The sequence below is a fragment of the Sceloporus occidentalis genome, unplaced genomic scaffold, assembly GCF_023333645.1.
Source record: "Sceloporus occidentalis isolate IW3139 unplaced genomic scaffold, rSceOcc1.0.p SCAF_4, whole genome shotgun sequence".
Classification (NCBI taxonomy): domain Eukaryota; kingdom Metazoa; phylum Chordata; class Lepidosauria; order Squamata; family Phrynosomatidae; genus Sceloporus; species Sceloporus occidentalis.
In genome coordinates, this window is record NW_028316984.1 from 151,135,696 (window position 1) to 151,162,122 (window position 26,427).

At 39.2% G+C, this 26,427-nt stretch overlaps 1 protein-coding gene across 1 annotated transcript in view; it reads right to left on the reverse strand.

Annotated features, from left to right (window-relative positions):
• The window catches only part of LOC149314860 (CDAN1-interacting nuclease 1-like), a 174,262-nt gene that overhangs the window by 115,879 nt on the left and 31,956 nt on the right, over nucleotides 1-26,427 (reverse strand). The window contains exons 2-4 of the mRNA XM_089523542.1: nucleotides 11,210-11,255; nucleotides 10,335-10,399; nucleotides 95-155 (exon numbers count right to left, since the gene is read on the reverse strand). Coding sequence (XP_089379668.1) covers nucleotides 95-155; nucleotides 10,335-10,399; nucleotides 11,210-11,255 — 172 coding nt within the window. The remainder of the gene's footprint in view (nucleotides 1-94; nucleotides 156-10,334; nucleotides 10,400-11,209; nucleotides 11,256-26,427) is intronic.

Sequence of the window (26,427 nt, forward strand, 5' to 3'; positions counted from 1 at the left end):
CCTTGAAGCCTGGTTTGTTTTACTCTAAATAAAAGTGACTATAAGTGCCCATTAATTTTAATTAAAAAGACTTTTAAAAAAAAACCACGATTACCTCATTGGCCATTTCCAATAATACAGGAGAGGCTGCATTTTTTATCACTCCATTCAGGTACCTAGACAAGACAAAAATAAAATGCTGCTGCAGATTCAAAGAAAAGGTCAGCACTGAAGTCTTAATACCTCTTTCTCTTGGTAGGGTCAGAAAGAAAATGACTAAAGAGCACGCAGGTTAGCTTAAAATATAAATGTCTGTGAAACAGTTCTTGATCACAAAACTCTTCTCATACTTCTCTGTGAGTAAATCAAAAATATATTAAAGCATTGTTAAAATTCAACAAACAATCATGTCTGATGTTAGGCTTTCCAAATTATATCTGTTTTATTGAAAGGTACACCAGACTGCTCTGTTTGGGAACTACAATTTCACCCCAATGTGTTATGATTGAAGAGATGAGAAATGACAGGGAATTAGGCTGGAAACCCTTTGATTATTAACATTTCCCCATATCAGTTTGAATTTTCTAATTTCCATTATTAAATTGGTGTGTATCAGTGCAACCTAATACACATGACCCAAAATGTGTCTAAGTCCAAAAACAGTGTGAAGGATTTCTATAGCATTGTTGAAGGTAGGCTGTTGTTGTTGTTGTTTTAATGTCAACTCTCCCAATTCCAAACCCAGCATGACTACTGTCCATGATAACTGGTGGGGGGGGGGGTGGTCCTGAGAGTTGAAAGCCAAAATAGTAACTTGCCATGTTCTGATGTAGATATGAATCAGGAGTTGTCTCTCTTAGGGATACTGCAGACTCAAAGCCAACACAGCTATTAGTTCAAGCAAAAGCACACTTTAGGCCTTCAAAAGGAAAAAGACCTGATGCACAGCTCTGTCTCCTGAGACCAAGGCTCAGACTATTCCAGCAACAGAATGGAATTTATTCAACTCTTCTGGCAATGCAGACTTCCATTGCTTCATATGATCAAAATCCCACCCAGTACTGCTCACTTCCTGTTAAGCACCCAGCTGAGAAGACAAAAGAATACAGTCAGAGGTTGTATTGTGATGCTAGCCTGGAAGAATCCAACTGGGGGTCCTATCCTTTTAAATCCCATTAGTTGTCTCTTAAATGAAGGGTTTAAACAGCTAAGCTAGGATGCTCTGCTGTTTATACATGTGAACAATAGGATGAAAATATCAAACGTAGCAGAAGAAAAACAGAAAAATAATTAGGCCAAAGAAAACATTTAATAAAATCCAACATACTTTGACTCTAATTTCATTGGGAGAATCCAGAATATATGTATATGTTTCTTATGTAACTTGACAATTCCTATATATCATGTGGCAAAACCAGTCATTCACATAAATCATAGCAATAGCACTTACATTTTTATACCACTTTATAGTGTCTTCAGCACTATAATGTGGTTTATAATGTATTAGCCAAAACCAAATCTATTCCTTAAAATATTTAACCATCATTCCTTGATTGAAAAAGTTTCATCAACATTGTTAACCTATTATTCAAGGAGGGGTGGGGGAAGAGTGATGCATTTGTTTCCTGGAAACATTTGCCCATGCCAGGGGGCATACTTTAGTAATTTTCATAGTTTATATGGAGAAAACTATCTTCTTAAATTAGTAAGTACTGGTACCTTCTTTTTGTATTAGTATTCTTACATGGTTTGGAATCACACTCTATTAACATACTCCTTAAATTATAGAATATTACTGTTTTTTTTTCATTTTAGAAATGTTTAGATATTTTTACAAGCCTATTTGATTTCTGCGATTTAATGTACAGCTGCCATTTTATATACGATTTTACGTTTCACAACATTTTTCATATATATATATATATATATATATATATATACACATATATTCTAGATTTTCTTGATAAAGGATAATTCAAAATGTGATGGATTATACATTGTTTACTATATTCTTGATGTTATAGCTGAGACTAGAGCTTTGTCAAAGGCAATGGTGCTTTTCTTATAAATTCTTGCAGAATCTAAAAACTTTTGGATGTTTTAGAACCTATCTGTCACCAGACACTGTTGATTAGCGCTGAATGACCTAAGCTCTTGTTGAGCTTACTTATACAACTACAGTATATCTAACATAGAATAAGCTTGTTTTTGCTGTGTACCTGGCCAATTTTTTAATTGGTTAAAAATCAGTTAAATATTGTCAAGTCTCTATCCATTTGTTGGCCTTCAGGGTGATCTTCCTTAATATGTTCCTCGGGTTAGCTCTGACAGAGAATCCTCTTTACTTATTGGAGCTGTCTTCCTGCTTTGAATACTTTAAATTACTACTACTACTACTATTGTTAATTGTTGTTGTTGTAACTGTGAAGCAGTTCTTATGAGAACTTGGCTTCCTGGCAGCCAATCACAGTTCAGGCAGACTGTGAGAGGGGGCTGTTGGGGAATTAGAAGGTATAAAAGAAGGAGTAAGTGACTGTGAGAGGTTCTTCAATGAGAGTCAGATGAAGGATCTAACTTGGCTTCAATGCGAGTCAGATAAATAATCTGACTGTGAGTCAGTAAGAGTCAGACAGGGATTATGACTAGAAGAAGTCACTTTAAAAAGTACAGATGAGACTGTGATGAGCCTGCAAGTGTATGTTAATATAACCACAATAAGCTGACGTAGCCCACCTAAGATACTTTCATGCTATATGTTATTTAATAAAATTATTGTTTATGTTTTATAACAGATATTTCTGTCTGACTGAATTGTAGACACTATAAACAAAGGCAAGCATGCTACCTAAGATATTGAATTAGTTTGGGGAAGACACTTGGGACCCTAGCCCTTATATACCGAGGGAGAGCTTTAAAATGGTAAAAGCAGGGCAAGGGGAAAAACAGACACGCAATAAGCACCAGGTTGGGGTGGCATCTGAATGCAGCATTTAGACACCGCACTCTCTGATGCCGCCATGCCACCAGGAAGCCACATGGCTGACCACACGTGTGGCAGCTTTATTGCATTTTGGCAAAAAGACATTTACATGTGCCACGCTGCTGAAATGCTGCAGCGCTGGCAACAAGGGTGCCCTTTTTCTGCCCCAAAAAGGAGTGACACATTCAAAGCACCCCTGACAGTTAGCCATCCAGCCACTGTTTTAAAACCTCTAAATAAGAAGACTCCACCACAATCAGAAGGAGTGTGTTCAACTATGGAACAGCTCTTACTGTCAGGAAATTCTTCCTAATATTTTCCTGTAATTTGCATCCATTGCTCTGTCTCCTATTATCTGGAATAGCAGAAAACAAGCTTACTCCATCCTCAAGCTTGTTTTCTGCTGCTTCAGAGAACAGGACCTGGAACAATGGATGAAAGCTACAGGAAATGAGATTCCACCTCAACATTAGGAGGAACTTCCTGACAGTAAGGGCTGTTCAACAGTGGAATGCACTCCCTCGGAGTATAGTGGAGTCTCCTTCCCTAGAGGTCTTTAAACAGAGGCTGGATGGCCATCTGTTGGGGATGCCTTGTTTGAGAGTTCCTGCATGGCAGGGGGTTGGAGTGGATGGCCCTTGTGGTCCCTTCGAACTCTATGATTCTATGAATGCAGGTAGGGTTGATAAAACAGGGTTTCCAAACTCTTTTGCGCACACACAAGCTCTTCAGTAATGACAAAAGATATGTTTTCCCAGCTGTAGTGGAGTACGTAGCATAATAATGTTATTTCTTCCTGATTTCATCCAATATTCATAGTAGTAGTAATAGTATCTTTACATATCTTTACATCCCACCTTTTCCTTAAAATTGAGATGTAAATGGCTTGCAAATTAAAATGATTGCAACATAATTAAAAGCATAAAAAGTCAACATTGGTGGGATACAGACCGCCCCTTTGCACCACTTATTGGGGCCAGGGCAGCCACAGCAGCAGCCCAAAGGCCCCAATCCGGCGCTTTTCAGGACCAGGGAGAAGTGGCAAAATGCCGCTTTTCCCTGGTACCGAAAAGGGGTGACCTTGGGGCTTCATGCCCCAGGACACCCCGGGGAGCCGCTGCCAGGAGAGAAAGGGGCCGCTTGGGCCCTTTCCCCTGGCTTCGTTCCAGCAGCTGTTTGGTGGCTGCGGGAACGAGGCACTCCCCAAGAAAGAGCTCTGTTTTGGAGCTCCTTCCAGCGCCGCTATCAGGCCGCCACAAGCGGCCTGACGTGGTTCGAAGACGTTATGCCTGTGCCACGCCGTTTGGATGTGGCATGACTGTGATGTCATAATGGTGGTGTCCGTGTACACAGGGCGACACCATTATGCTGCCGGCGGTACATATTAGGGTTAGGGAGCGTGTAGACAGTGCGTGCTCCCTAACCCTAATATTGGCGCTGGTCCACCGCTTTTTGGCGGTCTGTACCACACCCCCAAAACAGAATTAAATTATAAACCATATAAAAACAATTTAAAGCATAATTTAAAGCAAACAAACAAAAAACAGTTAAAATACAATTTCAAACAATACTGTAACTTCTTCCAGCCCCCTTTTTAAAATCCTTAGGTTCTTAACATGCTGAGAGCAGTACAGCAGGGAGGGGATCAATCTAGCCCTGTTCAATATTTAAATCAGCGTTAAATCCAATATTCTATGCAAGTCCCATAATGAAACAATGGCTGCATCTGCAGTTCAGAAATAATGCAGTTTGACAATGCTTTAATTGCCATGGCTCAATAATATAGAATCCTGGAATTTGTAGTTTTGTGAGATATTTTCCTTCTCTGTCAGAGAGCTCTGGTACCACAATAAACGACAAACCCCAGGATTCCATAGCATTGAACCATGGCAAATAATGCATCAATCTGGATTATTTCTGCAGTGCAGATGTGGCCAATAATGCCACAGAGAGAATAATATTTAATCATCATCTGGCATTTTTAAAAAAGATTTTACATTTAAAGTTTAATTTTTAATTTAGGAATTAAAGTTTAATTTTCAATTTGAGAATTCAGGAGGAATGGCTACTAACTATTAGATTTATTGGAAGCTGATAAAATAAAAGGATTAAGAAATTATAATTATAAAAATATTGATTGGAAAAAGATTCTAGATAGAATATTTAACTCAGAAATGGGGGAAATGGTTTCTATGGGTTTAAGTTAAGACTAAAAAGCAAACTGAGGCCCATTACAGACCGCCGAGAAGCGGCGGTCTGCGGCCGCCGCCGATTGCAGCGTCCGGAAACCACAGCAGCCAAACGGCGTGGTTCCCAGACGCTGCAGAGAAGGAGCGCGAAAATCATGCTCCTTCCTGGGCTCCGGAAGAGACGCCACGAGGCGCTAGTCGCGCACTCTCGGCGGCACTTCTGGGGTGCGACGTGCAGACACAGAGCGTCCGCTACATCAAGATGGCGGCGGCCGTGTGGAACGGCCGCCACCATTTGTTACAGACTCAGTCCGTGGTAGGGTTAGGGGCGTCTGGAAAAGACGCCCCTTTCTAACCCTAGCATGGACTGAGTCCATCCTAGGATGCCCGTGTGTAACTGGCCAGAGTAAGCTATAAAAGGAAATTTAAATGTAGACTCAGTTTGGAAGGGAAAGAAGTAGAAAATGTATATATTGGTGCTAATTATAGTTTAAAAAAGAAAGGAAAAAGAACGTTATATTTTCACTACAAGATAGCCTCTTAAAAGAGTAAGTTCAGACAAATAAAACTTATTAAAAGCTGCGAAGAAGGAAGTAACAGATGGGGTATGGATGATTTGTGTTATATTTAGTAAAGTTTATATAAGTTGTATAGTGAATACCCGTATTTTCCGGCGTATAAGACGACTGGGCGTATAAGACAACCCCCAACTTTTCCAGTGAAAATATAGAGTTTGAGATATACTCATTGTATAAGACTACCCCTCTTCCAACGCACACCAAATAAAAATTAAAAAAATATCAGATTTGATTTCAATATGGTAATTTTAACTCAAATACTTATGACATGCAGGTACTTCGCAGGAAAACTTGTTGTATACAAAGCCTGCTTGGATTGGTGGGCTCTCCCTGCCTGCCCAGCCCTCCCTGTCTCCAAGACTATCAGAACGGTAGCGCAAACACGGCTCTATTTTCCATACCCCGGGCATCCCGGACGCCTGCAGATTCCTCCATCCTTCACTTACACCTTCCTGGTGAGGCGCCCTGTCACATCGTCATCAGGACCGCATTAAATCACCTCTTTCCACGAATCCTTGTGAGTGAATTTTCTTCTACCATACTTGTACAGTGCCACCCTTGCTGCTTTCATACGGTCACTGCATACGGCGGGAATGCAGTCGTGGCCGTTTTTGAGCTCCCCCCACCATATGCGGCAACCACAGATACTCCATTCCAGCTCGGAAGTTTCAGTGCCTGCCCTATAAGACGACCCCCAACTTTTGAAAAGATTTTCCTGGGTTAATAAGTAGTCATATAAGCCAGAAAATACAGTATGTGTGTCCATACATGTAGATAAGCTACATGTATGTTTAAATAGGATGAGTATGACAGGCTTGGGTAGAAACAGTCTGTATTTATTATTAAAGTGCCTTCGGCAGTTTCAATATCACCTCTGTAAAAAGAATAAATTTTAAAAACACTCTAAAATTATCTGAATTCCAGTAATGGGATTAAGGATAATCAATGTAATTTACAAACATCATTGCATACATAGCATTTTAAAATAACAAAAGTATATCAGTGGTTTATAATCCCTTTGATTCATATAATATGCATCATAAAATGTAACTGTTGTATCTGGGACATCTTTTGCAGTGTTCACATATCACACAGCTCTAAAATAACAAGACCTTCCTTATTAATTTGCCTATAACTCTAGGTAATTTTATTCTTACTCCATCAACAATTACATATAGAGGGAATAAAGTTTACCACCACTCTTTCAACTTTAGCATAATGTATGAAATTGTAAACAGAAACAAATATAGTACTACAGCTGGTTTTATACTATACAATTATAGAATTGGAAGTATCTCAAGGACTATCTAGTCCAAATACTTGCCATGCAGGAATACATAGCTACAACATTCTTGAAAGATGCTATCCAACCTCTTTTTAAAGACCTGCAATGTATTCCTGTCAGACAGCTCTTACATTAAGAAAGTTTAAATGAACTATCTTTTCTTGCAATCTGAATCTACTAGTTAATGGTCTAGGCTCTGTAGCAGCAACAAGCAAGCTTGTTCCTTCTTCTACATGACATCCTTTCAGTTATCATGTCATCTCAGTCTTCTCTCTTCCAGGCTAAACATACCCAGTTCCTTAAGATGTTTCTGAAAGGACTTGATTTCCTAATCTTTTACCATCTAGGTCATCCTCCTCTGGACATGTTCCAACTTGTCAGTGTCCCAACTGAACTACAATCAGCCCTCGGTATCCATGGACATGCCATTCACAGATTCAAGCATCCACTGGCAGCAAGCATCTGTTGGACCCAATAGCAGTGCATGCCTGTGGCTGTGCTGCCCTTAGAGACAGCCCCCGTCCTGTGGCAGCGAGTGCATGCAATTGCACTGCCATTAAGATTCGTTGTCCCCGATGGTGGTGCAGCCATGTGCACATGCTGCCAATTGCCATTGGGGACAACATGGGCTTGAGCATCTGCAGATTTTGGTATCTGTAAGGAGATCCGGACTGGATCCCCATGGATGCCGAGGGCTGACTGTATTGTGCCCAGGCCAATACCAAGTATTCTGACTGAAGTATGACCAAAGCAAAATAGAATGGGATTTTGACATCTTTCTATCAGGAAATTATACTTCTGTTGTCGAAATCTAGGTTAGATTGGTTTTAGTGACCAACATCACACTGCTGACTCCCATTGAATTTGAGTTGATTAAGACCCATGCACCATTTCACATGTACTGTCAAGCCAAATATAATGCATTTTATATTTGCACATTTCATTTTTCTTGCCTAATCTAGAACTTTACATTTATTCTTGTTAAAATTCCTTTTATTAGTCTTCATCTAGCTCACCAGCCTGCTAAGGCCATTTTGAAACCTAATTCTGTCCTTTCCCCTGTTACCCCTCCTAATTCGGTGTCATCCACAAATTTGGTAAGTTCTCTATAAATGTATTGAATAACCCAAGGCCCAACAAAGAACCCTAAGGTACCTCACATTTCACATATATCCAGGAGAAAACCAAGGAAATTATAGGATTTTATAAGCACCCACTGAATGACTGTTTAAAGATGTAGGCGGGTTATAAACCGCCGCTTTGAGGCGGTCTGCCGCCGCCGCCGTTTGCTCTGTGCGGGAGCCGCAGCAGCCACACCGCGTGGCTCCCGCACAGACCGAAAAAGAAGCTCCAAAATGGAGCTTCTTTAAGCGGCGCCTCTATGACGTCGCGAGGCGCCAGGGGCGGACTCGCGACGTCATAGACACCGCGACACGTGCGGACGCACAGCGTCCGATACGTAAACATGGCGGCCCCCATGTGGAAGGGGCGCTGCCATGTTGTACGTATGGAATACGTACTAGGGTTAGGGGGGTGCGGAAGCACCGCCCCTTCCTAACCCTAATACGTATTCCATACGTATTTTTTGGCGGTTTGTAACCCGCCGTAGTCTAGAAACTTTCCTGGTAATGAAATCCAGTTAACTCCATACTTTCTCAGATCTTTTTTTCCTCTTTGTGAAAACATTTGTCCTTTTCCAGTCGACCTCCCCGCATCTCTAAGAATTCTCAAAGTTTATCAACAGAGACTGTGAGACTACATCTGCAAGTTCCATTAGTACCACTAGATGTAGTTCTTCTGGCCCTAAAGTCCTAAATTAGAGTAGCTAAATATTCTAATTTACATATTTAGGGCTATAATCTCCCTGATGTATCATTTGTTCTATTTGTATGAAAAGAAAACTGTTTTCCTTTTGGGAGAAGAACAAAGCAACATAGGAATTTTTCTCTGCCCTCTGTTAGCATTTTACCATTTTCTTTATCCATGCACTGGCTCTACCATTTTCTTGTTCTTCCTGTTACCCCAAACTTACCTAATCATCCCTCCCCATTTATAATTATTTTTAATATCTCTAGCAAGCCTTAACTTGTTCTGAATTTTAGCTTTTCTACCATTTCCCCTACAAATACTGGCTAATATTCTGTATTCCTTTCAGTGATTTCTCCCTTCTTCTATTTCATGTATGTCTCCATTTAAATCTCAACTCATTTGAAAACGTTCTATACATCCATCCTGATTTCTTTGTGCACACCCCACATTTCTTTCTTATTGGAATTGTTTGCAGTTGTGTCCTTGATATTCCATGTTTTAAAAAACTTCCTCCCATACTGAACTCTCTTCCTTTTGGGCATTTCTGACCATGGGATCTCACCTAGCTATTCCTTACATTTACTGCATTTAGCTTTCTTAAAGTCTGGAGTGTAAGTCTGACAACATTTGACTTCCTCTTTCCTCTTTATAATAGATTGTACTCCCTAGGTTCCCTCTACTGTATTGTTAAATACATATATGTAGCATGTAGTCAACTTTCTCCTAGATATAAAATTCTAATGTTTGTCATGCAGTCTGGTTACTGGGGCAGTGTCTGGTTACGAGTATCAGACATCGATAATCACAGGTATAATCTCACTTGCCATGCAGACTCTTGAGATGTCAGCCTATATAGTAAAATTTTAATTGCACATCTCTACCAGATATCAATACGCCCCAATTATGTTCCTGAGATGTCTATGTCAATAGAGCTACAGATAACCTATAACAAATTTCAATTACAATTTATTAACTCCAGGTGCACTTAATCATGTAACAATTTTATCAAATGACATATTAAAGGTTTATGCCTCTTTTAAAACAGGATTTTGGCATCAGCATTTCCAAAGAAGGCACAGCCCCAAATATACAAATTAAGTTATTTAAAAACCCTATATTTTGGAAGTCATTTTTCATTTAATGACTGAGTAGCTAAAATCATGTTTCTTATAATACAGACACACTTAACATGGTTAATAGCTAAGCGTCACAAGTACCATTCATTGTACTAAGGTTAGCACAATTTCTCAAGAACATACTTAGTATATAAAATAAAGAATATTACCATAGATCAATGGCAAAATTCACCATAGAATTAGAAGTACATAATCCCCATTGAAATCTTCAGAAAGTCCAGCAAATGATGATACCAAAATGGCATTCCCATTATCTCGTCTGAATGCTGCTTAATTAAAACTGTACATCTTCACAGATTTACATGTATATGCTATAAGTGAAATTATGTTTCATATTATAATTTGATTAGAAATTGGCAGGTACCCCCTCCACCATACCTTCGATAGTAAGCTTCAGTAGCCTCTGGAGTGTGATGTTTGGCATGTGTTCTTTTGATCAGTTTCTGAAAAACAACAGAAAAGCTTTACAATATGCCAAAGACAGATTTCAAACAAAGCACAAATATCCAAGAAAACCCTTAAATGCAGAAATAATTTTTCATTTATGGATTGAATGCAACATATTCTGACTGTACTGCAATACAGCATATATGTAAAAGGCAGTAAGGTCACAGTAATTGAATCTAAATAAGTTTGCTGAGGGTTACAGAGGGCACTGAAAAACTTGTTCTCTCTTTCAACCTTTATATTAATTTCCCTTCAAATCAATTCTATCCCAGTCCTCTGCACTCTGGTTTTACAATTCAATTGGCATTTTTAACCAGGAAGAACATTGCTTAAAAACAACTTATTTGAAAACTACAAAAAGTAATTCCATTGAGACTTGCCACTTGACTGACACCTGTCATCTCATGATAAATGACTCCATTTTCTGCCTCTCTTGCCTTCTGCCACTCCGGCAATGGTCATTTATCATCATCTCTGTCAGCCATGGAAAGCAGCACTGACAGTGCAAGTCAGCAAACATTTAGCACATGGAACCACGCAACACGGGGAAATTATTATTGTCAGAATAATAATGGTTTAGCATAATTTATTACAGGTCCACCAAATAAGCAAAGGCTAGATGTTATTAGACAGATGGATGGGTAGGCTTGGCAGCCATCCACTGAGACTCAGGCGGTGCCTGATGTGGAAAGGGGAACATCCTCCAAACCAATCAGAAAGCTGGCAGTTCAATTACAAAGAAATAAAGGGACATTCATCATTCAATTAGGCACCTGTCAACCCTCACAAAGGAAAAAACTTCTAACCTGGTACTCCTGGGAGAAGATGCTCAGCAGAGTGGACTGCGATTGACTGGAACAAATAAAAGAAGGACAAAGTTAATTACTGGAGTGCACTGCAAAGAAACAAAAGAGAAAGGAGCTTCAAAGGTAGGCCTGCTGCCCTGTAATCTAACAGAACATGAAAACAAGTGTGGAAAAGTTGTTCCAGATGAACACCTCAGACAAAGGCTTCCTACTGCTAGGTCAAGGAGACAGTAAGAAAAAGAGTTGATGAAGAAGGTAGCAAGGGTAAAATTTAGCAGGAGTTTCAAAGCAAGCTAGCAGTTGCATGGGCAATACCTTTCCAACTATAGAGCCCACAAAGTGGGACAGTGGTATTACATTCTGAAGCTAGGAAAGGAAACAAAGCAGATTTCTATTAGCCATGGATGGAGCTAAATTCCATTAGCTGTTGGAAACATACCGGTTGTTCATTGGCAACATATTGAAATTCATTTTGTTAGCAGCAAGGGAACCTCTTCAGTAGCTGTCTCATATTCAAGGAAGAAACTTAGCTCTCTGTCAGAAGCAGCATATGGGGCCACTGTAACATTCCTACTAAAACTGATCTGCTTTGAAAATAGAAACTTTCACAGCAGGAAGCTGAGATTCCCTGGAGTCGGTCATTTCCAAAGACTGCCATAAGCTTCATTCATTTAAAGCTCCACTCAATGCCAAACACCTGGCAATGAAGCAACCTGGAAAACACCCCCCCCCCCCCAAGAGAGGATTTTTCTCTCAGAATAGTTAACATTTAGAAATGGGACAAGATTTTCCCCCTCCCTCAAAAAAGGCGATCAATACAACACAACTACCATTTTCAATTGTCTTCTGTGGACATATCTTCCTCATGACATATCAAACACAATTAATTAGTTCTGATATATTTTACCTCTAGATGCAACTTAAAACAAACTATAGTTTCAATAATTTTACTATATAATACAGAAAGCAAAATGAATAATTCACATTTTTGTCCCTTTTACAAATTTGTTTCTTCATCTCATCACAATCAGCACTCTGTATCCACAGATTCTGCATCCATGGATTAAACCAGCCATGGCTTGAAAATATTTATGTACATATTTTTAAAAATCCAAAAAGCAAACCTTGATTTTTTCCATTTTAAATAACGGAGCACCTGGGCCTCGAACTGCCAACCTGCCAGTCTTGCAATCCACAGTCAGCGTCTTAACCACTTGAGCCACCAAGTATGTAGGACTATTCAATAGTCCTACATTAAAACACAACAAATCTAAATAGTTCAATTGAATTCTGAGTTTGTGTTTCCAAGTGTTGAATGCGAATAACAGTGACAATATTGGCCTAAAAGCATCCTAAAATCATTACTGAACATTAACATAACATTCTGGAATAGTGTCTTTATTTTACTAGCAATAAAACAATAGTATCTTCTGAGATCTTAAGGAAATCTGATCTGGAAATGATCCTAATTTGAATTTTACCCTGGCTTCATCTGCACTGCAGAAATAATCCAGTTTGACACCACTTTAACTGCCATGGCTCAGTGCTTTGGAATTCTGGGATTTGTAGTTTGTTATGGCACCAGAACTTTCTGACAGAGAAGGCTAAATATCTTACAAAATTACAAATCCCAGAATTCTATTACATGAAGCCATGGTAGTTAAAGTAGTGTCAAACTGGATTATTTTAGCAGTGCAGATGCAATCCTTGTCACAAAGAATTGAACCTGCACAGCCTACACATGTAGAGGACCAGATGTAGCCATTCATAGGAATGGGTAGAATCTTTTCTATGCCACTGTGCTCCACTTCCATTAAGTGCCCTACTGGACATGCAGAACCGTCCCAATCTATTCTTCATAGATATCTACATAGTACTTCAACTCATGACAACCCTCTGAATGAGACAACTCCAAGACCTCCTGTTTTCAACTGCTCAGCTTAGGTCCTGCAGTCCCAGGGCCATGGCCTCCCTGACTGAGCCCACATATAATCACTTTTTGATAACTTGTTTGGTAAATTTTGATATGGAGAAAAAGAACTACAGGGCTATATTCTCATTGTATATCTCTAAAGGAAAACCATGGCTATACCTATGTATGTATTTTATTTATATCCTGCCTTTCTTCTGGCACAAAATCCAAACAATCTATAAAATAACTACAATGGATTTAGATTGTGATGGCTGGACACAAGGCATTCTGTTACCTGACAAAGAGCAACACATGGTTTTTCACCTACAAGTCAAGGTACTGATCAAGTTATTCTTACTGCTTCCCTCTGTCTGATTATAGTTGTACTATCCTTCACAAGTGCCTGGACATGAAAGCACCTCCCATTCATTATCCTTTGCTTTGTACTTTGTATTCGTTATATTTGGCTTTCTGCTCATACAACACTTCTATAAAAATATTTGTTTACAGAAAAATATGTTTATTACGAGATTTTTTTAAAAAACTAATTGTATTCTTGACAGAAACTAAAAGAAAGAAGTCAACTGTAGGAAAATAAAATTCATAATTCAGCTTCATACTTTGTGTTCAATAAACTAGAAAAATATGTGTGACAACCTGATGCTTATCTCATGTAGTACAAGGACAGGTTTATGATAAAACTCTGGTGGGGAGAAAGGCTACTTGAGAAGAGTCATCATTCCTACGACCTTGACACTCAAGTTCGTCTAACAACTTTTATACAATTTAGTGATGTGTGAGAACAGATGATGGTGCAATACACGGAAATGGCAACATTTAAAATTCATAGTAGCACAAGGCCATTACTTTTCCCTCTGGGCTACTTGAACTTTAATAATACTTGACCTGGTTGGCCAATACTTTCTAACAGTAGACAGAGGGAAATTGCCTGAAGAAGATAGTGCTCAAATGATTTTTCATTTATAAACATTTAACAGGATACTCTTATGTCTGAGGTATCTTTTCTTCCTGAAGGATCTTCATTTCCTTCTCAGAATCTTTTCTTATGACTGACTATATTTTAAGACACCTCAAGATATTAAGCTTAAAAATGTAAATTAAATGAAATGCCAAGGTTAAAAGGTTAATCTGACTATTTCAGAAAATTGTTTTCATATGCACTAGTTTCTGATCCACATGAAACAGCTAAAGCTAACATTCACCCACTATAATAATACAATTATTAATTAAAATAGAAGTTTCTAACTACAGAATTTAGGGCCTGAATAAAATGCTTCTATATTCTAAGAGACGTAAACGACAATTGAAGAAGTATGAGAGACTCTTTTCCAAGAAAAGAAACCTGGCACATCAACATGGCTGTTGCACACACAATCCTACTCATACTGGTACATGATAGAGGAGTCTATTAAATGTGGACCAGGTAAATCAGGAGTAACGGATTCACCTGTTTCTCAGTGCATGTTTCTTAGCACCATTATATAATGCATCCAGTAAGTAACTTGAGTGATTGATAGTATTTCTTTATCTCCTCCCAACCACAAGGGCTAATGAACTAATAAAAATTACTGAAAACAATAAAAGAGAGCAAGCATGGCATAGAGGTTGAGCGTTGGGACTATGACTTTGTAGACTAGGGTTCGATTCCCAGCTCAGCCATGTAAACCCATTGAGTGACCTTGGACACGTCAACTCTCTCAGCCTCAGAGGACGGCAATGGCAAGCCCCCTCTGAAGAAACTTGCCACAAAAACCTCATGATAGGTTCATCTTAATAATAAAATAATAACATTTTATTTTTATCCCGCCTTTCCGATGTGATCTAGGTGGCTTACAATCCTAATAAAATACGTATAAGTAATTATTATTATTATTATTATTATTATATATTTAAAAAATCCCACTATCCCCCCTCAAAACAAAATAATAATTCCTACATAACAATATTAAAATCTAATTAAATCATTGCAACAATAAATTAAAATAGCCAGAGGCAAGACAAAGAGCATCTTAAGATAATCAGTAGGATGGTTCACATCAGCACCCCGGAGTGACCAAGCAAATTATTCAGGGAAGGCCTGTCAGAAGAGATCCATCTTGATAGCCTTTTTAAAGCCATCTAAAACCGTTATATGTTGGATCTCCTCCGACAGGCCATTCCATAATTTAGGGGCAGCAGGTGAAAAGGCCCTTTGGGTAACCACAGTCAACCTAGTGTTTTTTTTTTAGCTGCAGTACATTCTTCCCAGAGGACCTAAGCGAATGGGGTGGATTGTATGGTTTGCCATAAGCTGGAAATAACTTAAAGACATTAAACAACAACAAAATAATACAAAGATTGAAAGCATTTTAAAAATACATTAAAATACTGTACTTTTAAAATCTCCTAAAAGCAGTCTAAAACATCAGTCATACACATCACAATATAGTCTGTATTATCCTATGATTTGCAGGCATCTGTTGATTAAATCTTTCATTTGCTTTTAGCTACACTAATGAAAGTATTTGTCTTATAGTCATATAGATTCTAGACCGGGTTTGTTGTGCTACCCTGGGCTTTCTTCAGTCAAACAAAACAGTGTTATATTGTCTCCTACAACAGTCAATATAAAACCATTACAATTATGAAGTGAACTAAGAATGTCATTGTAGAATCAGACACACACACACACACACATATGAATCTATACTAGAAATATTTACATCAACATCAGGAGTTTCAGTTCAGTCTGTATATTTTCCTCATCATTAACACAATTTTAAAAACCTGGAAAAGATCACCTACACATGCTGCTGCCACTTGGTTATAGGTAATATAATCAAATTTAGAAAACTGTAAATTAAGTGTGTTATTTTCAAGCAATTAATTATGAAAACCAACCAGGTAGCTTTCATTAAGTTGATTACTGTTAATGACATTGGCCTCATGTAGCTACTATATTTAGCATTTGTATGCACCACGTGTTACATGTGCATGATTTAATAGCTACAACCAGAGCAGAAATCACACAAAAACATGTTTGTAACAGCATGATTACAGTCAGTTTATTTTGTAACACGTAACCATTTAGTAGAACTATCTACAGAAAATACAAACTGCTGAACAGTCAAAACACAACTGAAACTAAATGTTTTATTTATTATATTTTACACGCATTTAAAAAAAACCAGGGAGACCACTCAGCTACAAAAACCCACTGGGTAACCTTGGGCAAGTCACACTCACTCTTCTTCAGAGGAGAGCAATGGCAAACACTTCTGAACAAAACTGCCTGTGACCTCCCTCATCGATTCTGGCATGCGGTTTTCCTCTCTTTCTACTACTTTCTACCCTTCCAAGCATTATTGTCTTTTCTAATGTGTCCTACCTTCTCATGAGGTGGCCAAAATGCAACAGACTCAATATGATAATCCTGGATTTCAGGGATAGGTCAGGCTTGATCTCTTGAAGGATATCCGCCCCCCCCCTTTTTTTTTTTTTTTTTTCCTTTTTCTTTTAGGCTGTCTGAAGTACAGACTAAGGGATGTGGTGGTTTAGTGGTTAAGATGCCAAATCTGATGATTAGAATGATCAGAAGGTTGGCAGTTTGAGGTTTGAGTGCTGCATGATGGAGTGAGCTCCTGTCACTTATTATTATTATTATTATTATTATTATTATACTGTAATTTGTTTATATGCCGCCTCTCCTGCATTTTAAAATACATTAAAATGCATTCGACTATATCCCTCCCCCCAACTATACTATAATAAATTATCATAAACTATTAAAACTATTAAAATAGTCAACAGTCAAGCCAGTCATAGACAAGGGGTGGGAAATTTGGGTAATCTCTATGATAGTCTAAGTCCATGGAAGACCTGGTGGGTTATTCAGGGAAGGCCTGTCGGAAGAGATCTGTCTCCCAGCTTCAGCCAACCTAGCAGTCTGAAAGCATGCAAATACAAGTAGATAGATAGGTACCACTTAAGTGGGAAGGTAACAGTGTTTGGTGCAGTCGTGCTGGGTACATGACCACTAGAGCAGTTCTCAGACTACGATGGCTCTTCAGCTTGGAAACAGAGATGAGCACCGCGCCCTACACTCGGTTACAACTAGACATTCATGTCAATGGACTACCTTTACCTTTAAGTACAGATTTCTCATCAGGACTATCAAATGTAGAGGCACTCCCATGTCTACAAGAACATTCCATAGCTTTTTGTGATCCATGCAGTCAAAGACTTTGCTATAGTCTATAAAGCACTTTCTGATTTTCTTCTGAAATTCCTTGGTGTGCTCTATTAACCTTTGTACATTTGCAATGTGATCCCTAATGGCTGTGCCTTTTCTGATCCCTGCTTGCACCTCTGCAATTTCGCTCTCCACATATGACTGGAGTATATGTTGCAATTTTTTAAGCACAATTTTGTTTCCATGGAAAATTAATACTATGGTCCTATAGTTGCTGCAGTCTTTTGTGTCTCTTTTTTGGTAGATGGGTATGTAAATTGATTCTTTCTAGTGTGTTGGCCAGCACTTCGTATCCATATTAGTTGTCATATTTTATCACTAGAGCTGGTTCTGGCAAAACATCAGGAATAAACTCTTCGAGAACATGGCCACGTAGCCTGAAAAACCCACAAAAATAATGGATGCTGGCCATGAAAGCCTTTGACTTCACATTGGACATCTCTATGGGGAGAAACTATTCCAAGACACTCAGAGACAGGAAAAGTTCCAGACCAAGAGAGCACATCTGCTCTGCTCACTAACCTTTCTGCTACGCTGCAGAAACACAGATACCATACCACACTTTCTCACAACAAAAAGAACCTTAAAATCCCCACAGGCCAACCATATCTACAACTAAATGGAACATGCACTGTTACAGGAGAAAATATACATCACCTGTAAAGAACTGGCTAATACAGACAAGGAGCTGCTATTACTCCACCACAACATCAGTCAAAAGGTGAACATTCAAGACTGGGAAAAAAACTGACAGCCTCACCTACAGAAAAATGGAAAAAAGATATGGTGGACCACACCAAACAAAATTCAACAAATGCCACAAGCTTCATCTGAAACTCTTGCTGGACACATCACGAACCATCAGCATTCTCACACAGCGGCAACTTTCAAAAGAAGAAACATACATCCTGGCCAAAGGAGGCAACTTTGCGGTTACCACCACCAGAATCCCAGTTCAAAACATCATTGCCCAGGTTGAATCCACCCTCCACCATCTCCTGGAGGAGGGAGCAGAGGAAATAAGAGGAGAAACAGCAAGGATTCTGCAAATGGCAGCTCCAAGTACAGTTGATTTACTCATGGGAGAAGCATGCGGGGGTGTGAACCCCAATCACACTTCATTCATGATTTCTGATGATTTCATGGCGATTTACTAACAGGTAAGCCTCCTGTGTAAAAGAGTCCATAGTGAGCACCATTGGATTCCCAATATGACTTGGCCAAGTGTCTGGCCACACAATTGCAAACCCATATAGGGCAAACCCATCAAGGACTCAGCTCACTTCAAAGAAAGAAATCAACAACCTCGATCTCAAACCTGCAGACATACTAATCGGCTTTGACGTCTCCCATTATATTACTCGTCCAAAAAAACAAACAAACAAAATTCTGGAAGAAATCCTAGTCCTGTTCACACATTGCCTCGCCACAAGCTACTGCCAGTGGGAGAACGAATTCTACAAGCAGAGAGATGGGATAACCATGGGAAGCCCTCTGAGCAGCTCAATAGCAAACTTTTACATGGAACACTTTGAGGCTGTAGAGATTGGGAGAAAGGGGCTCTCCCCCAGATCGGCGCAGCAAAAATCCACTCCAAAAAGAAGCTGCGAAACACAGCTCCTTTGTGCACCACTACAGAGGCGCCAAAACCACCCTGGCATGGTGCTGTGCTGTCCCTTATGCACTGTGTCGTTTGGTGCACGAAGCACATCATCATTGTGCACCTCATCTAAATGGCAGCATGTCAAGATGGTGCCCACAGTGTGCGGTAGGGCTCAGGAGTGTGCGAACGCTCCATTCTACCGAGCCCTACTTTCAGACCCAGGCCTGCACCAGGCCTTTGAAAAGCAAGCCCTGGAAACAGCACCAAAAAAGCCCACAACATGGTTCCAATGTGTGGATGACATTTTCACCATTTGGACCCATGGAGAAGAAGATCTGACTGTGTTTCTGAACCATCTGAACAACATCCACCTGAACATCCAATTCATGATGGAAAAAGAAAAGGAAGGAACATTGCTATTCTTGGATGTTCTGGTCATCAGCAAACCCTCTCACAACCGCAGGAGTTTACTGCATACCATGCAGCTGTGGACAAATCTGCATGGGGACCACAAAATGCACTGTTCAAACACGAATCAAGGAAGATGGTTGACCGGCCGAAGCCAAAGGGTGCTCAACAATGGCTCCTTTTCATCCTGGAGAGAAGTGACCAGTGGGGTCCCACAGGGCTCTGTCCTGGGCCCAGTGCTATTCAACATCTTTATCAATGACCTGGATGACAGAATTGGGAGTATACTTATCAAATTTGCAGATGACACCAAATTAGGGGGGATAGCTAATACCCCAGAGGACAGGATCAAGATTCAAAATGACCTGAATAGACTAGAAAGCTGGGCCAAAGCTAACAAAATGAAATTCAACACAGAGAAATGTAAGGTATTGCACTTAGGGCAGAAAAATAAAATGCACAGATATAGGATGGGTGACACCTGGCTGAATGAAACTACGTGTGAAAGGGATCTAGGAGTCCAAGTAGACCACAAGTTGAACATGAGTGAACAGTGTGATGCGGCAGCTAAAAAGGCCAATGCTATTTTAGGCTGCATCAATAGAAGTATAGTGTCTAGATCAAGAGAAGTAATAGTGCCACTGTATTCTGCTTTGGTCAGGCCCCACCTAGAATATTGTGTCCAGTTCTGGGCACCACAATTCAAAAAGGACATTGAGAAACTGGAGCGTGTCCAAAGGAGGGCGACAAAAATGGTGAAGGGTCTGGAAACCATGCCCTATGAGGAACGACTTAGGGAGCTGGGGATGTTTAGCCTGGAGAAAAGAAGGTTAAGAGGTGATATGATAGCCCTGTTTAAATATTTGAAAGGATGTCATATTGAGGAGGGAGCAAGCTTGTTTTCTGCTGCTCCAGAGAACAGGACCCGGAACAATGGATGCAAGCTACAGGAAAAGAGATTCCACCTGAACATTAGGAGGAACTTCCTGACAGTAAGGGCTGTTCGGCAGTGGAATGCACTTCCTAGGAAGGTGATAGAGTCTCCTTCCTTGGAGGTCTTTAAACAGAGGCTGGATGGCCATCTGTCAGGGATGCTTTGATTTGGATTTCCTGCATGGCAGGGGGTTGGACTGGATGGCCCTAGTGGTCTCTTCCAACTCTACGATTCTATGATTCTATGATTCTATGAACATGAGAGACACTGCAGACTGGGTCAACCAGAAAAATCAGCAGTAGCAGAAACATGTTATAAACCATCCTGGGCATAAAATGCTATTTGAAAACATTTAAATTCTATCAGGTCAGAATGCACAGGGAAGCCACTGAAATCCACAAACACCCAGACAACTTCAACAGGAAAGAAGAAAGGTTGGCTACCAGTCATGAAAAACACCAAAATCAAGACCCAGCAAGGGCAAATGAAAAGCACCCTGAGTCAGCGGGTTTCCCAGCAGACAATGGATCAATAGTTAAATAGACAGCCCTTAGGCCTTGTCATTCAACAGCAGCCCAACACAGACATTAACATGTAAATCACTTCCTCTCAACCAAGGGTCACACAATATATGAAGCCCACTCACTTCCATGCCAGCATTCTCTGAAGATACTACTACTACTACTACTACTATTTATTTGTATCCCGCCTCTCCCTGTATTGGATTGTAACAACAACAAACAAAAGAACAATAAAAATACAACAAGCCACAAGTAAAAACATAGCAAGACATATCAAATCCTAATTCCCTATCTTCCTCCCACCCTAAAATAGCATTAAAACAACAATTTCCAATAAAATCCTCCCAATAAAATAGTCAATAAAATCAATCATGATCACAGTCCGGTGGGAACAGCTATGCAACTGGAGAGTGAAAATTCTGAGGAAATCAGTTTGTGAAGGCCTACCAGAAGTTATCCATTTTTATTGCCTTCTTAAAGGCCTCCAAAGATGTTATAAGGCGGATCTCTTCTGACAGGTCATTCCAGGTTTTTGGAGCAGCAACAGAAAATGTCCTCTGGGAAGTCATTACCAGTCTGGTTTTCTTAGACTGCAAGAGATTCTTCCCAGAGGACCTGAGAGTGCGGGAAGGACTGTATGGGAGGAGGCGTTCCCTCAGGTAAACTGGACCCAAGTCAATGTGGTGAAACATCAGGAATAAACTCTTGCAGAACACAGCCACATAGCCCAAAAACCTGACAAAAAACTAGAGTTGATTCAGTCTGTGTGGGTTGTAGCAGTTCAGATGGAATATCATCTGTTCCTGCTTCTTCCCAATTTCTCATATTGCAGCTTCCGCTTCACCTTCTAAAATTTGGGATTCATCTCTGTATAGTTTTACATTCCATGTGACATTCATTTTTTCATCTTTTTTATACAGCTCTTATGTGCACGGCAGCCAATGCCCTTTTATTTCTTCTTGATCTTGTATGATTCTTCTTATCGTAGAGCATCCCAGCCCTTGGTTTGAACTTCCCTTTGAGTTCCTAGATCTTGTGAGAAAGGTCTCTAATTCTTCCTTTTTGGTTGTTGTCTTCTATTTCTCTGCATTTATTATTTATAGTAGTCTTCTTTATCCTTGTGCACTAGTTGTTGCAACAAACAAACAAACAAAAAACTAACAGCTTCATTTATATACTGCTTCATATTCAACTAGCAGTGTCTAAGCGGTTTACAACTGTAAGCTAATTGCCCCCAACAACTAGCTGGGTACTCATTTTAGTGATCTCCTCGAAAGGATGCAAGCCTGAGTCAAGCTTGAGCCCTTTTTGCTGGTATTGAACTCGCAACCGTATGGTTTTGAGTGACTGGCTGCAGTACAGGCATTTAATGACTGCACCACCAGGGCAGTCATGGTTCCAATTTCATTTCTATCTCCCTTTTCTTTTCCTTGTCCTCTTTCCTTTACTGTTTGAAGTGTTTCATCTATTATCCATTGTTTCTTCTTTTTCATTTTGTCCAGCGAGTGTCTTTCTGCAATCTTCCTTGATTATGTCCTTGGCTTCTGATAACAGCTCTTTTAATTTCTGGTTAATTATGCTTAAAAGCTCAAATCTATTTCCTACATTGTCTGCAAATTCTGCTGAGATATTGTTCAGATCATATTTTGGTAGAATGACTGTTTTTGCTTTCTGCTTCAGCTTTACGCTCATTTTTGGCAGAAGCAGTTCATAATCTGTACCACATTCTAGCTTCTCCATCTTCTGCTTCTAGTTATATAGTCTATATGGTTTTTGTACTGACACTCTTGTGATGTCCATATGTATAGTCTCCTCTTTGGTTGTATGAAGAAGGTATTTGCAATGAATAATGTTGCCCTCACAATGCAATGTGTTGGCCTTACAAAATTCAGTGGCTCTACTGCTTCATTTCTTGTACCTAGTCTGAATCTTCCTACTGTTTTCTTTTATTCTTCTTTGCTGTCTATTTTAGCATTCCAGTCACCTATGATTGGTTTGAAGTCCTCTGTTAGTGTGTTGTGAATTACTTGCTGGACTCCTTTATAGAATCTCTCAGTTTCTTCTTCCTCTGCCTCTGTGGTTGATGCATATACTTGGATTATGGTAACACCCTTGTCAAAATTCCCTCGTCCACACAAATGTTCAACGTATGGGAACTATCATAGCTTTAGTGCACTTGGAAGTATTCTCACAGGTTAAATACTTATAATTGGTATTTTCTTGCATAGTATGCTCCTTTGAAATGACTACATTTGAAAAGAACATCCTCAAATTTAAAAGCAAAAGCAAATATCAATAGTGTAGTGGGTGCTGGTCAGTTTGCATTACTTTAGAAAAATTAGAAAAAAATAATGAAGGCCATCAATGATTACTAATTGTGATGGTTACATATTATCTACAGTATCAGAGGCAGCAAACTTAATAATACTACTTGCTAGAGAGTATGAGTATGGGGCAGCTGTTCTATCCATATTGTTTATATGCTTTCTATAAGCATCTAGGAATAAATATAAGTTGAAATGGGCCCTTGATCTGATCAAGCAGTGCTCTTCTTATGAGTGGACAGTAGCTTAAATTCCAACATTGCAGTTTTTATTGTAAATGAGAGCTGGAAATACATCAAAACTTCTTCTTTACATATCTGGCTATATAAGTGTGGACCACTATGATGAACTAACTCCAATTATATATAACAGCATTTACATGCTATTGATCATTTTGTTAATGACTAAACTGAATTATCCTGTAGTGCAATAACAAATTCAGACAGAAATTGGAACTCAAATGTTAAGTTTAATTTTAATTTGATACCTTTTATTCTCTATTCATTTTGGCATTGACAGTGATGCACTTTTATTCTCTACTTTGCCTAAAGACAGTAATGATTTGGTCTTTTTATATTTTTCATATTTTTAAAAATACAGTAACTTCTAAAAAAGAAGTGTGCGGTCTGTGTGTTGATCCTACCACAGAAAATTGTAAATGAGAAAAGCCAACATGTTAGATCACACTAGTTTTGAAAGAGAGAGAGAAACAGATAATACTAAAATCACCAAAGGAAAATAAATGTGGTATTCTTCATCAGATTAAAAAAAAACTATGAGTCCTGAGTCATGCTAAATAAGGTTTTTCATAGACTTTAAAAGTGGCAATCAAATACTTTTATATAGAATATCCTGGTGAATGAGTAGCTGCATAACTGTTTCATTTGTTTCTCATGATCACACCATTAAATGAGAGAATATGGGTTGCCAGTAGCCATTTTTTTCTTCTATTTAACACACCTTATTCCACTAAATAACTATGAATAAGGCTATAATCTGCTACCTGGAAAGAGAGGGGGAAAGCATAAGGTCTCTATAGCCAGCTAATCACCATATCAATGACACATGCCACAACAGAGAAGCACTAGTTTATTTGATTGATCATGGTAGATAAACTCCAAATAACAGAGAAATTAACAAATGCTTGACATTTGCTCAACATCCATTATTCTGACACTGCTTTCAGAATTTCAAAGCCTGGGAGTATGCTTAATCAACATTCATATTCCCAAGTGAGCTACAGGCACCATATTGCGCCCCGCCTTAGTACTGATGAAAACTGCATATTGGCCATTTCCAAAGTGTTCTGGGACTCTACATGGGGGCCCCCTTCACTCTCTTGTTCCTGTTCTGCAGTTTCCTTTTAAACACTTCCAAGACAAAAGCATCTGCCAGTTTTTCTCTCTGGGGATGTATGCAAAATGAATTTAACAGTTTTAAGGCCAGAGAAGCCCTCACATCTAAATTCATTCATAGGACAGAAAAGGGCCTAAGAGGCCTCTCCAGGGACAAAACCCTGCTGAAATTTTTCCCGACAACAGTGGGAGCTTTATAAAATCTAAGTCCAGACAATTTCCAATTCAAATGCCCAGCATTGCATGACCTTTGTAAGATCTAAGAGCCCTAGATGCACCCACTTTTTATATATTCTAACTAGCACAGACATTAGACAGGGCACTACCGCTAAGCAAGAGTCTCAATATTTGCATGCTCTTCCATTGTGAAAATTTAACAGTGACAGCACTGTGTCGAATTCTTTTCCCTTTAGAACTTTAACTCCATAGGAGGGGCATGGCTGACAGATGACTCTCCAACATATGTGTTACGTACACTGCACAGCTGAGGAACCTTGATCAATGTCATAGCATCTCAGAGATGACCTACACCTTTCTGCACATTAGCAGGGAAAGGGGGGCAGTTGAAATAATCCTACTTTTAAAAAAGGAAACAAAAGATTAACATTTTATAGTCATTAGGCTGCATACACAACAAGTCTACCTACGTTTTACAACAGTTCCACACAAAATCATGTGTCAGCTGTAGCATAATGCACATCACACTGTATTATTTAATAAGCTTACTAAAATTTCATGGATTAGGAGTTACTCCTGAAAATACACAGAAGGCAGTAGAAAATATTTCTTCATCATCCATTATTTATTTTGATTACCTTTTTACAGCTACATGATAAAGTGGAACTTGCAAAATTTCAACTGTTCTGGTGTACATAGTTACTACTTAATATAATAATAACAAAACAGCTCCATGTCTGGTAGTATTTTCCATGCCGTTAGTATTCATTTATATACAATTCCCATCTTTAAATTGGGCATAATGTATTCAGAGAGCCAGTGTGGTGCAGTGATTTGAGCATTAGACTATGAGTCTGGAGACCAGGGTTTGAATGCCCATTTAGACATGAAAACCTGCTGGGTGACCTTGGGCAAGACACACTTTCTCAGACTCAGAGGAAGGCAAAGGCAAATCCCCTCCGAACAAATCTTGCCAAGAAACCTCTCTGATAGATTTGCCTTAGGGTCACTATAAGTCAGAAACAACTTGAAGGCACACAACAACAGCACAAAGTGTCTGAATACACTTAATGATAAATATCCTGACTATTCTTTAAGGGAGAGGGAGACATTCAATGTGACATTGTGCATGTTTATGCTTCCGAATAATATCTACTCCTTGGTCATGGCTTGTACAGAAAACCCTGTGACAGGTTTGACTTAGGGGAGCCATAAGTCGGAAGTGATTTGAAGGCATGCAACAATAACAATGACAACAACAACAAAAAGTACATAATTATAGCTTTAGACCCAAATCTAATTGTTAGTCTGAATGCCAGTAGATCCACTGACTCAAAATTTGGTAAGTCAATGTTTATGAAAGTTCCAATAATTCAATGGATAATAAATAAAAAATAAAACTTTTACGGTATTTATATCCCGCTTTTCTGTGACAAGACAATCAAAGCGGATCAGTTTATCGAAACAGAATCCCAAGTCGGGAAAGGCAGGATATACATAAAGTAATACAGTATAATGGGTTTACTCTGGCATGGACTAAAAAAATGGATTTAGGTCAGAATCTACAGGAATTTAAAAATACAGCTTGCTAATTGCTTTGTAACACTTAACATCTAACAGAATGGATCTGGAACTGTCTGGTCACAGACAGCAATTCATTTCTGTTAATGCAATCCCTCCAATTTTCTTGTCCTTCTGCAGCTCACTCCACATCCTCCCATGCTAATCCAAA